We start from the raw sequence: 12,574 nt of genomic DNA, 5'->3' as shown, positions 1-12,574 counted from the left end.
TATCTACAGTCTTCCCCCATTTATGCTATCTGCATTCTGTCCTGAAGTAAGCAATTTTGTGACTGGGTGGTGTGGAGGAGTATCTATTGCCAATGTCAACACCCTGCTTGCAACTGAACAGTATGTTTAAAATACAGAGAGACTTGTGGCTGATACACAGCACTCCAATTTGAAGGCCTGTGCCACAAGATGAATGACTATGGCAGCTGTGATTTGTCACGGTTTTCTTGGGAATAAGGGGTCCTTTATTATTCCAGTTTCTGAAAGGCATTACATTTAAGGGTATTTAGGGAGAAAGCTAGAAAATCTGTAAGGGAACTTAAATCTATGGGTCAGAAATTATCTTTGAAGTAGAATTGGAATCTCTTTGAATCTAGATTCAAAAATTAAGATTTAGATGAATCTTGACTCTGTGTGGGTTTTTTTGGAGATACAGCAGGTTAATTACCATGTTGTGAATATGCTGTAGCCTTGCCTGTCCAAATTTTGGCTTGAATCCGACTGTTCTATTTTGTTTTCCCCACGTATTCATGCACCTTGCTCTGCATTGCAGGATCTTTGTAGTCTTCATGTTAGGTGTGGGTGTATTACTTTTCTAGCTAGTGAAGGAAAAGATGAAGAATGGAAATGTTTTCCTGCTGTATGTCTTTGACCCCTGTAACTGTCATTTAACTTGGTTATCTACCTTAATTCAAATGTTGAGTAATGTAATATAAAAAAAAAAAATTAGCAGCAGTAGATTGCTATCTGTAGAACACTTCTGCTAGTTTTATTTCCTTGCTTCACGTGAGATGGGACAAATTTGAGGGGAAGTCCAGAGCTGTTGATTACAAAGTTAATGATTACTTCCCTCTGGGGAGATGTCTACAGGCCGGGAGAGTGACGCCTGGGTGAACTTGCGCATTGGTTATGGTCTCTCCTGGATGCCCCGTATCAGCCACTGGGAATCAGATGGGATTCTCGCTTAAGCAAACCTTTGGCCTGACCCAGCGGAGTCATTTTTACTTTCTTCCATGCTGTAAATCTGTTTCTGTGCTCTAATTGCCACATATCTCAGGCAGGTACTGGAGGCTTGAGTGTAGGGGGGGAAGGTTTTTGAGTCCTTTTCTGCACACGTTGGAAGAGGGAAGGTTTGGAAAAAATAGCCTGAAATGTCACTTTTTTCTGACTAACTACTGAATCAGTCAGGTTTCCCTTCTTACATCTCTCATGCTGCTCCTAAATTACATTCTTAGATTGCAGATCATTCTTGCTCCTGTTCTGCTGTCACTTAAAAATGGTGATACTCATTCACCTTTTCTAATTTTTATCATTTCTCTGCCCCTTTCTTTCTCATTAATGCTGAGCATCATGCTTGCATTTGTCTTTCCCTTGTCGTTCCAGCGTCTCTTGCTAGTAGTGAACATGCAGTAAAGCTTCCATTATTACCGCTTTTATAGTTTTCCATCTCTTTTAAGTTGGTTATATAAATTCTTGCTTTTTTATTACATATGAAAATTAGTAAAATGTGCCTTGACACTGGGGAATAAACAATGCATATACCCAAAGTAATTTGTCAACAACTTTAGATTTTGGTATGGTGATGTGTCATATCATAAACCTTTCACAATAGTTAACTTCTTGTTTACTTTACACCTTACACCTACAGAAACCAACTCAATTTTTCTCTTGAGAAAGGGTGACATTAAAAAAAAAATCCAAAATTAAAACAAAACTGTTTATCAACTTCATGTGAGTACTACTTACATAGAAGGTTAAGAGCCTTATTCCCAGAAGGACTTGTTTAAGTTTTTGCTGTTGTAATAGGGGTATTATGATGTAAATATTTCCACTATATCATTATGACAGTGGAAATATGTATGTGCTACTGGGGGTGAGCATAGGCTAGAGATGAAAAGCTAGTCATTTGGAATTCAGAAAAATAAGTCAGTATCTGAAATAGTCTAAAAGAAGAATAGCAAGAAAATTCAGCCTTCACAGCCTCTCTGAGGAACCCGAGTGGAAGAGGCTGTTTTGCTAAAATGTGAACATACATTGACCTGTATTCAATCTTCTAAGCCAATAAAATGCTCGTGACTGTCAATGACTACTTTATTTTGTCAAAATTAATCTGTTTGACACTTTCTTCCAATGGACTCTAAACAAATACCAAAATGCAGAATTCAATGTATGTTGAGTATCTGTGGTCGGTGGCATAATATGGATAAATGAGAATATACCAATAGTGGTCTATCTCACAAGTTAAGAAAATACTTCAACTAGAACTTTTATGACTATACCCTTACAGCTTGGCGTATGTTTTCATATTCAGTTACTATGTGGAAGGTGTTGACAGAAAATGAAATTTTAATTTTATACACAGCCAACAAATCTTAATAGTGGCCTGATTTTTAGTAATGAGACCTCAGCAAAATATGTATGTCACCAGGGGGAAAAACATTCATCAGTTTGGAAAAATCCCTAAACCTGTTCATCAGCCACCTGTCTTAAATTGCTCCTCCTTTTCCAAGAGAGAATTTTGTTGCTTTCTGAAGCCCCTCTAATTGAAAATGACACTTACTCAGTTAGGAAGGAGAGAAGTGATATTCCCAACTAGACAACTGTGCATGAATATCAAATGCACATTTGTTCATAATCCATCAAATTAAATATTCACTTAATATAGAATAATTAACCTGAGAAATTAATATTCTCACGGAAGCTTTGTGAGCAAGAAATCTAGACTAGTAATTTTTTAGAACAGTCAAATTTCAGATGGAATTGAGCAAGCAATTTTTTTTAACCTTTGCTGAGCATCTTAGACTAAAATCATTGTTTGTTTTGGCTGTTGACTTTTATTGCAGTGATGGCTGTACAGCCCGTGCTGTATATATGCAATGTGCTTATTGTTTGGAAATATGAGTAAAACTGTAATAGCTAATATAAATATCTTCCTGTTATGTTCCAGATGTCACATGTATTTATTTAACCTGCAGAAAGATAACAGGCAAAAATTACTGTGAGGTGGTTTTTTGTGTGTGTGTCCTCCCAAGGACTCTGCACTCTTCTAATTCTGCAGCATAACGAAAGAAGAGGCTGGCTGTTTAAAAGTGTCCCAAAGACTGGGACTCTCAGAACTGGTATGGGCAGGTTGTTCTCTTGGCTGATCAGTCACCACGTCTGTACTTGAGTGTTTTTATCAATTGTTTTTATCCTAGGGCTTTTGATTTTTACTGGCAGTAACAAAAAAGGAATGGTTTAGCCAGTTGAAATAAAAATTGCTTCCCTTCTGGACTGTGTAGATTTGTATGAGGGTAGTTTTTATGTTTCCACTAAAAAAATATAAAATAAAAAAAAGCAGGGGAGGAAGCAGGGAGGGAATTGCACACCTGAATTGAAAAATTGACATCTTTTTTTTTTCAGAAGTAAAAGATCACAAAGACCCACAAACAGATTTTTTAATGTTATTTGTATTATTATTTATTGTTATTTGAACCTTTTGCAGTTTTGAAAGAGTGGCTTGTGCACTGCAGCCAGTAAAAAAGAAATATTTTTCATCGAAGCTGACTGAAATGCAGTGGAGCTGATGACCGAACTCATTAGATTAACTGGGTTCAAAGTTTCACTTAATCTTTTTATCATAACCCAGTTACTAGGGTTTAATTTTGCAGTCAAAATAATAATGTTGCAGTAAAAATAAAGATACCTTGGTGAAAACACATCGAGAGAGGGATACATATTTAACCAATTATTTTATTATAAGCTTATCAGTAAGTGTTTGTGATTTAATTTTTATTTTTTTTTTAAATTAGACCTTCCCTGAAAATGTTACTGCTCATCAGATTTTTTTTATCTGAGACATTTCTGAAATTTGAGTTTAATGTTAAGCAAATGATTCACAATTGAAGTCTTCATGAACGGGAAGAGCAGTATTATGGCATATGTGACAAAGTACAGCAGCCGCTTTAATTTTAGGATAACTTTCAAGGTCTGTAAATCTACTCACATGGATGCCGCATTTCGTTCGTCTGGACAGCTTTGCCCATCCGCCACTCTCAAATACGAGCGTGTTCATCTCTGCTTTGCGTGATCCACTCCACAACTGATGTCTCACGCTAATATTAGCAGTCAGGGTTTTGCAGCGAAGTCCCCAGACTGAGCACAGGGGGGAAGGCACTAAGATCACTTCTTTTCCATTTTTGAGGAGTACAAGTACGTGTTTCCTGAGATAAGAGGACCAGAGGTCTTCTGTTTATGTTTGTCAAAAAGGTATTTTCATTTACTCAAAAGATACCAGCTCTTGTGTACCTTAAAGTAAAACACCAGCAGAGAAAAGGCATCTGTAGTTTCTGTGTTTGTTGAGTGATCTCACCGATACTCCTTTATCTTATGCTTGCTGAATTTGGCTTGCAGTAAAGCTTTAGTGCCTTCTCACTGCTAGTACTTGAGAGCTGGTTAGCTAAAACACATCAATAACTGGCAACAAAAAACCACTTGTTTTAGTAGTCAGATTAAGAAGTTGATGTGGAACACTTTGCAGCAACATCAAAATCTCACTTTTGTCTCTTTCTTTCAGACAGTACCTCTGAGCCTGATCCACGAAGAACATATACTCTACAGAATTACTTGAACAATGACTATAAGTACAAAACACATAATTTACAGTGGATTTCAGGTAATTCATTTCTACATACAGCACAAATGCAAAGAAAATGTACTGCCTTCAGTTAACGCGTATCGTCATGTTGAGGTGATTACTGTATCCTGAAAAAAAAGTTAAAATATTAATTGGTGCCATTATAGAAAGGTCCGTAGCTCAGAGTTGTGATTTTTTTTTCCCCCTTAGATACATGTTGGTGTTCATGGCAAGCTATGTTCTCCTACTGCTAAAAGAGCATACTTGTATGCCTTTTTGTAGAAGCATGTTACACTCTGAAGTGTGTCAGCTTCCTGTGCATCAGGCTATCAGGGAGCAGAGGGATACGGGGTGCTTTTCATTTTGAATATCCCTGGTGCCCCAAGGGAAAGAGATGCCAGAAGGCGGAGGCTGTGAGCCCCAGGACTGCATTTTGTGAATGTTGTTGTGCTATAAGAATCCTTTCATTACAGAAATGGGAAACACAACATTGACCAGATTTTTGAATTGTATCTCCTGCTTAAAAACGTAAGGGGAAAAGAGAAGTAACTAAGGACCATTTTATTTATTGTTTATTAGCAGCTCTCTTCTCCTTCTAGGAAATCAGTATCTTCACAAAACAGCTAATGGGGACGTCCTACGTGTTGATGCTGCCACCGGAACATCCTCAGTAGTCTTGGCAAATACAACATTAGTACGTTGACTCATATATAATATATGCAGAGGTTGGGAAAGGTATTGAATTTAATATTTTGTTCTGCACGTTTCTGTGGAATCAGTGCTTTATGTGTTTCTTTTGCCCTTCGTTGACAGGATAAATACAAGGCAACCACAGTTATATTGTCTCCTGACCAAAAGTTTGCTCTTCTGCAGTACAGCTATACAAAGGTACAAGTGCACTTCACTTCTCTGAGGATGAAGCTAGGAAATAAAGGTTTGAGAGCAGCTAAGTGAGAAGGTGGTCCTGAAAGCAGGGACGTCAGAGGCTGAGAGAATGTGAGGGAGATGCAAGAGGATGGATGAATGAGATGGATGTCTGCAGGGGAACAGTGAAGCTGAGCAGGCAGGAGGAGGAGAGAGAGTGGTGGTGTTCGTGAGCTTTGCGGAAGAGACAGGACTGCCTGAGGAAAGAAGCTGGATAAAAAGTGGATGGAGAGAGATCACAAGGAGAGTGAGGCTGGATGGTTCGTCTGGGGAGACAAGCTAGAAGAGTAGATAGGCATGTCTGTCTAAGAAGTTGTGTGGGTAAGGAGAAGTGATGGGTAGACACGCGTGTATACATATGCTTGTGTGTATATATATGTTATGTATATATATGGTGGTTACTCTGTGATGTTAGGACATAAGAATTTAAAACTGAGGTGAATGAAAAGCAGCATGTGCTTAGAAGAGAAGACTGTCCTCTTACGCTTGGAGTGGACTTGGGTGTCCTTGTTCCCTACTGCCAGCAAGCACATGAAGAACCTCCAGCACAATGCCCTGGTCTGGCTTGGTGCTGAACCGTGCAACAAAGGTCAACCTGTGCTTATGCCAGCTGGCATGAAAACCTGGCTCTGTCTGCCGCATGAGGACAGTTACAGAAACCTAATGGAGGTGATAATTTGCCCAACAGTGTGTGCACTAAGAAGCCAGTAACTTTGTTGTTGTTTGGGTTTTTTTGTTGCCTTTTTTTTTTTTTTTTTCTGGAGAGCTAGCTGCCTGTTTTGTTTGTAAGAAGCTCGGATCTGATTTGTGCAGCGTGCAGATGCACGAGCACGGCATCACCGAGCTCTGTCTACGTGTTCTGGCTTTGCAGTCCAAGAATGCCTCTCTCACTGCGCCAGCCGCAATCCGTGTGCTCAGTCATCGCTTTTCTTTGCAGTTTTAGCTTCCTTGCTAGGTACTGCTAAGCCAGTTACCTTTTGTCTTCCTGAATTGTTCAGAATTGTTTTGGCTTTTCACTGCGTCATCAGTGGCCACAAAATGCCTTATATTTTTCCAGCCACCCTAGGCATCCCCTCTACTCATGATTTATTGCTCTATAGTATTTTATTTGTTGCAGTCATAAGAGATAATTTTATTTTAATGCTGAAGCAAGATCTTTTAACCTTTATATAATAGTGAGATTGAAAGTTATGTTATTATTAATCTTTATTGCAAGAAAACAGAGTAACAAAATGAATCATGAGGATGTAGACACTTCTTATGTAATAGCCATCTGGTTGTGTAGTACTAAGTTATTGTTTTATATCTTCATACCAAGATGAAGATACCATCGTAGAAGGTAGCGTTATTGTAGCATGTCAGTACCGTGGGCTAAATCAAACCTCTATCAGCCCCACGTAGTGAACGTGTTTAAAAGTGTCTGCTTTATCATCATCATCTTTCTCTCTGTAAGTGCCCACAGAGTGATACAGACTTTCTGAGAGAAAGGGTTTATTTCTGTGACAATATGAATGGGAATAGGTCACCCTGGAACTGGAGGAACTGCTGCAGAAATACTGCTGGGACTTGTAAGGACTACTAAACAATAAGATGCCAAGTTAAATAATACAGCATGGAAAATGAGACAGAAAACAGCAAGTGTGCCAGTAAGGCAGAAGGAGGAGGATTAACTGTGCATAGCTGTGATAGTCTGCCATGGAGCTACCAGGATTTCTGAAAATCTGCAGCATCTCTGGCCTCTGTGTCTCTGTCCTTAATCAGTCAGTGGCCTCCGTCGTAGTATTTAAGTGATGACCCCAGAGGGGTGGCGATTCTTTAGTCTTTTCTTAAACCTTGCAAAACCCTTTGTAAGTTCGTTGTGTTTTGTCTGTCACACAAAAATGTGAGGAGGGTTTCAGAGGTAATTCAAACTGTAAGAGACATGAATTCTGGCAAAATTTATTTTCTTAATATTAAAATAATTCTTTTGCAGTTGTGGAGACATTCCTATACAGCTTCATATCACATCTATGATTTCAGTAACAGGTCAGTAATTTTTGCACACAAGACATAGTTTTAACATTGTCTTGCAAGGAAATGGCATTTCACTGATTTATCTTAGCTGCGTTTTATTTTTGTTTTTCCAGTTCTATCTTAGATGACGGACTACTACCTAATGATACACAATATATATCCTGGTCACCTGTTGGTCACAAACTGGTTAGTAAAAATAAGTGAAACTTTTATATAAAGAGTTGTTTTTGTACACGTGGCATGTAAGATCACATTGTACGTACCCTTGAGGTGTGGGGACTTTACTGCTACTTGATAAGTAGCTGAACTAGTTTCCGAATTGGCTACTGTTGCTGGAAAGACTCCAAAATCCCCCTGTGTGTTCTGTTTCATTCTTTAATGAAAAAGCATTCCTGAAAGTAGTAGTGACCCCGCTAGTCATATAATGCACAAGTGCACAGGAACTTCATGTTTTTACAGTTGCAGACAGTAGTTCATCCCTTTCAAAGGCAGCAGCATTACGTTGTCTACTTACTCATCACTGTGATTTTTATCTCCTAATTATGTCATAAGCAATGAAGTGTTCATGGATGCGTGTAACAGGGATTAGAGGATCAAAACCTCTCTTGTACTCTCTCCCACTGTCCTTTTCTTCCCCCTCTCCTCCTCAGTCCATGGCAATCGTGACAGCCACGGTGTTCGCAAGGGCTTGTGTATTCCCTATGGTGCGCGTTGGGTCTGACTAAAGATCTCTCACAGGAGAATGTGGTGTTTATTTATTCTTATCGTTTGTATATAGCAATTCTAGAGCTCAGCCACAGAAGCAGAGGATGTTGAAAAGAGCTTTCTGCATCTCAGAGCGAAGCTTTGGAATAGAACGGAGTTGTTCAGTTGTTGGAGAGGAAAAACAGGGGTGAGCAGAGAGGCAGGCAGGTGCCAAAAACTAGAGGAGTTCTGAGCACTACTGAAGAAATGCACCATCTTTGCAGATCTATTAGCAATGCTGAGACCCCCATCTACGTTTTACCAAAGTACTGGTAGTTTTCTTTGAAAGACAAATTATGGTAAAACAACTCCTAATGAAGGAAAATAAGCTTGTGCCTCAACAGAAAATGAATAGCAAGGTTTTAAAAACTTGATACATTAATCATGTCATTTATCATGGTTGATTGTTTTTTGCATCTAGGCCTGAAGTTCGGTTGCTACCCGTGATTTGTATTAGTAATTTAACTTTGTTAAGTATCAATGATGTTTGATGAAATGCAACTTTGAAAGACAGTTTTTGTCATCTGATGTAAAAGTAAATTTCCTGCTAGTTGTGGCAAAGGAAGGAAGTAGGGTTTACTCTTTACAGTAATTGTAATCACAGCAATGTTTTGCAGGCATTTGTTTGGCAGAATAATGTTTATATAAAAGCTTCACCAACAGCAAGTCCTGTGCAAATCACTAAAAATGGAGAAGAAAATAAAATTTTCAATGGAATACCAGATTGGGTTTATGAAGGTAACTATTTCAAGCATATTTTACTTTGCATTATGATATAAAAACTTTGGTTTATTGTAGTTATTTTATTATAACTGTTATCTCATTTCCTATTGAAAAGTTAAAAATAATCGAAGTCTGGATTTTAACAGAAGCATGCATCCTTACCCAAGCTTAATACCTGGCTAGTGTGAGGATCTAAGCATGGAAATGAGTTCACCTAACTTGCAGCGTGTCACTGGAGACCGTAGTGTGTGAATTAGCTTCTTATGGTAGATTATTAGCATTATCTAATGTCTCATTTCAGAACCCCCACAAACAGTCTGGACTTTGGTATCTGAACTTCAACTAAAAAAAAAAAATCCTATTAAAAACTAATGAGAACAGTACCTAGGATAGAAGAGCCAATTTATCAATTATAACTTAAATGCATTTGCATCTCTTGCAGAGGAAATGTTTGGCACCCATTCTGCTCTCTGGTGGTCTCCAAATGGCGATTTTGTGGCATATGCAGCATTTGATGATACACAAGTTCCCGTTATAGAGTATTCCTTTTATTCTGAGGACACCTTGCAGTATCCAAAGACCATTAGAATCCCATATCCCAAGGTCTGTGTTATTTATTAAACATGGTTGTTCTGCAGTTTCATTAAAAGAGTAGTCTCATTTAATCAGTTTCTGCTAATGAAAATATTGTCTGTCTCTCCTCAACAGCTTGCTGTGATTACTCTTTCTGAAGTCAACAGCATCTGGCAATGTTAAAGTATTTTATTATCTCCAGGGGAAAGCAAAAAGAAAAAAAAAAAGTATGATTTAAGGTTTTGTTGTTTCACCAAAAGATTTTGAGGTAGCAAGTAGATGTTGAGAAAGAAAAGCTTTTAGGGAATTGAAGTTGGTACAAAGCATTTGACAGATGTACATTGTGATAGGGTTGTATGTGGTATTGATACCGGAATCTTCTTCAACTAATGTAGCATTTTTAGTTGTTGGATGCTTCCTATATTGGGATGAAGGGGAGGAATCTGCTCATGGAGTTTCTTTGCCCACGCCAAAGCTCTTTCATTTTTATCTGTGAGAGTGAAGCCTTCAGTGCATGCAGCTGCTTCTCCTGCCCCCTCCTCTCCACATGACATTGTGCTCACTTCTCATGACAAAGTAGCACTGGACTAAGTGGTGTGAGAGTCAGACTCCAGTACGCTCCAAACAGGTTCTTTTGGATACTCCACATGTGGAGGGTTTAATGTTTAATACAGGAATTACCTGTGTTGAAGTTATTTGACATTACACGTGATTTTGATTTAGCAGAGTGATGCGGCCTGCGCTTAAGATACAGTACAGGTATGAATTAGCCTTAGGGTGAAACAGTTGCATTATACCGCTGAATTGCAATACAAACATGGTTGTCGTTGCTGGTCTCTGTAATACGCTCACCACCACAATACTGGGCATCCCCATTGCCGGGAAGGTACACATGGGTTGAAACCATCCCAAGCACGTTGTTTTCTTCAGTTCTTTTTGTTCATTGTTTGTTTTCTATATTCTGTGTTGGGCTGAGGCACCTACTTATCCCCCCACACTGGTCTGGCCAGCTCAGGAAGATATTTTCACTCTTTTGATTAACTGGGGTAGGAGAGCTGATGCAGCCAGCTGATTGCTCAACAGATACAGCTGATTGTCTGGTGTAAAAGCCACCCTCTGGTCCTCTTTGTGCCAAGTTCACCTTTCTCTGCAGAAGCCGTAGTCACTCACTGCACTTGCCAGAGCTTCAGGAGCACATGGCCTTTGCCTGTCTCCTTGGAGCCTCTCCCAGAGAGAGGGTCACTGATGCTGATGGTGGGCCGCTGGGCTCACTGGCAGCTGCAGGGACTCTGCCCTGAGCCTGGCGCCTGTGGAGGGATGTAGGTGTGGAATGAACTGCCAATTTAAATTGTACCTTTTATTACAAACCCCTTTTGTTTGGAATATTGCTGACTTCTGGAGGTGGGTCAGCTACAGCTACCTAACCGTTACAATGAGGACTTGGCTAGTTAACTTCTAGAGCAGCTGTTACCGACACAGTTATATTGCTGTCAGTACCCAGGAGCTCTACATTAAAAATAGTGGGGTACATGCTGCAGTTACAGCTTTGATGGTGGTATAGGCAGCAATTACATGACCACTTAATGTAAGATATCAGTTTCAATGAAGGACTTTTCTGTCTGGTAGCGATGGATTTGATTCACTGTTAGATACTGTATGTGGCGTGTGGGATGAGATATGTTCAAGTGCCGCTTTGGGTACAGCAAGCCCTGTGTAGTTACGAATGTTTCTAAATGCAGTAGTCTTTCTTATCTAGAAATACATAACTAACACTTTCATATAAAAAAATTACAAAGGATAATTTATGTATCGATCTTAAGAACTGCATTTAGGAGCTTGCCTCTTCACATGTTTGAAGTTGGCTGGTTCTACCTGACTCTAGTAATTTCTTCATTTATAGTTTCAAACACTTCCTTCACCAAGAATATTCTCTCTTCAAAAGTACAATGAAGAAATTTATTTTTAGGCAGGAGCTACAAATCCCACTGTGCGGTTCTTTATTGTGGATACCAGATCGCTTCCTGTTGTCCGCTCTGCTGAAATTTCTCCACCTGCAGAAATAGGATCAGGGTAAGAAATTTTGCTTAAATATTTGCTTCTTTTGGTGGGAGAGGAGGAGCTTTGATGTGTGGCCACCCTGTATTCAGTGTATATGGCAGTTTTTTCCCAGTCATGCGGCTCTGGTAGCAACAAGATTTACCAGAGAAAATCTGCACAGAGATTATCCTCCTAGTGATTATATATAGATGGCATATTCCATGTATGTTATATTCAGAATGTGACAAGTTCTTGGCTCATCACATTCAGTGGAGTCTAACTATGGTGAAGTCATTTCACAGTACAACTTTAATATGAGCAAGTTTTGGTATAATCAAATTATAATATATGTATTCCAATTCACTGGGGGGAAAAAAACAAAACAAAACCTTAATGGTAAGTGAAGATTTGATTTCATTGGAAGCAGACTCCTTGCTAAGGCAAGGTATCATGGTTGTCTTCAGATTTATACTTAAAATGTTTGTTTTCTTTGGAAACGTGGTGAAAACCAGCACCTCTCACAGTAAATGGAAAATTGTATTTCTCAAAATGCCACTGGAAATGCACAACATGATATAAATGTATTTTGTAAAGAGCAGCTAAATTGATTTAAAATGCATGCACACAGAATTCGGTATCCCAGATCTTGGGTTTTGTTTTTTTCTTTTTAACAGTATTGTGGAATTTTTTTAGAGGTTTGCACTTACAAACATGATGGGTAGGGAAGCACAGGTTATGCTGATAAACTTTGGGGGCGGGGGGAAGAGGTCTGTTAGCTAGTGCATAAAACCAGCATTTTGTACATGGTGGCCAAAAATCTATAACAGGAATATCAGTGCTATTCCGTTTCAGTCCTCACCACACTAACATCTCTGTGTGAACTGAGATACGCAAGTTTTTATGAATTTGTTGTTGTTTATCCTTTCTCTACAGTAACACTGCAGT

General features: G+C 39.0%; 1 protein-coding gene across 1 annotated transcript in view; it reads left to right on the top strand.

Moving 5' to 3' along the window:
• The window catches only part of LOC134518901 (dipeptidyl peptidase 4-like), a 43,539-nt gene that overhangs the window by 4,203 nt on the left and 26,762 nt on the right, over positions 1–12,574 (top strand). Inside the window, exons 3-10 of the mRNA XM_063342270.1 lie at positions 4,556–4,654; positions 5,215–5,309; positions 5,429–5,503; positions 7,512–7,564; positions 7,666–7,738; positions 8,914–9,034; positions 9,462–9,622; positions 11,559–11,662. Of these exons, the coding sequence (XP_063198340.1) occupies positions 4,556–4,654; positions 5,215–5,309; positions 5,429–5,503; positions 7,512–7,564; positions 7,666–7,738; positions 8,914–9,034; positions 9,462–9,622; positions 11,559–11,662 (781 nt within the window). The remainder of the gene's footprint in view (positions 1–4,555; positions 4,655–5,214; positions 5,310–5,428; positions 5,504–7,511; positions 7,565–7,665; positions 7,739–8,913; positions 9,035–9,461; positions 9,623–11,558; positions 11,663–12,574) is intronic.

Source organism: Chroicocephalus ridibundus, chromosome 7, assembly GCF_963924245.1.
Source record: "Chroicocephalus ridibundus chromosome 7, bChrRid1.1, whole genome shotgun sequence".
NCBI lineage: Eukaryota > Metazoa > Chordata > Aves > Charadriiformes > Laridae > Chroicocephalus > Chroicocephalus ridibundus.
This window is presented reverse-complemented; position numbering and strand designations above follow the sequence as displayed.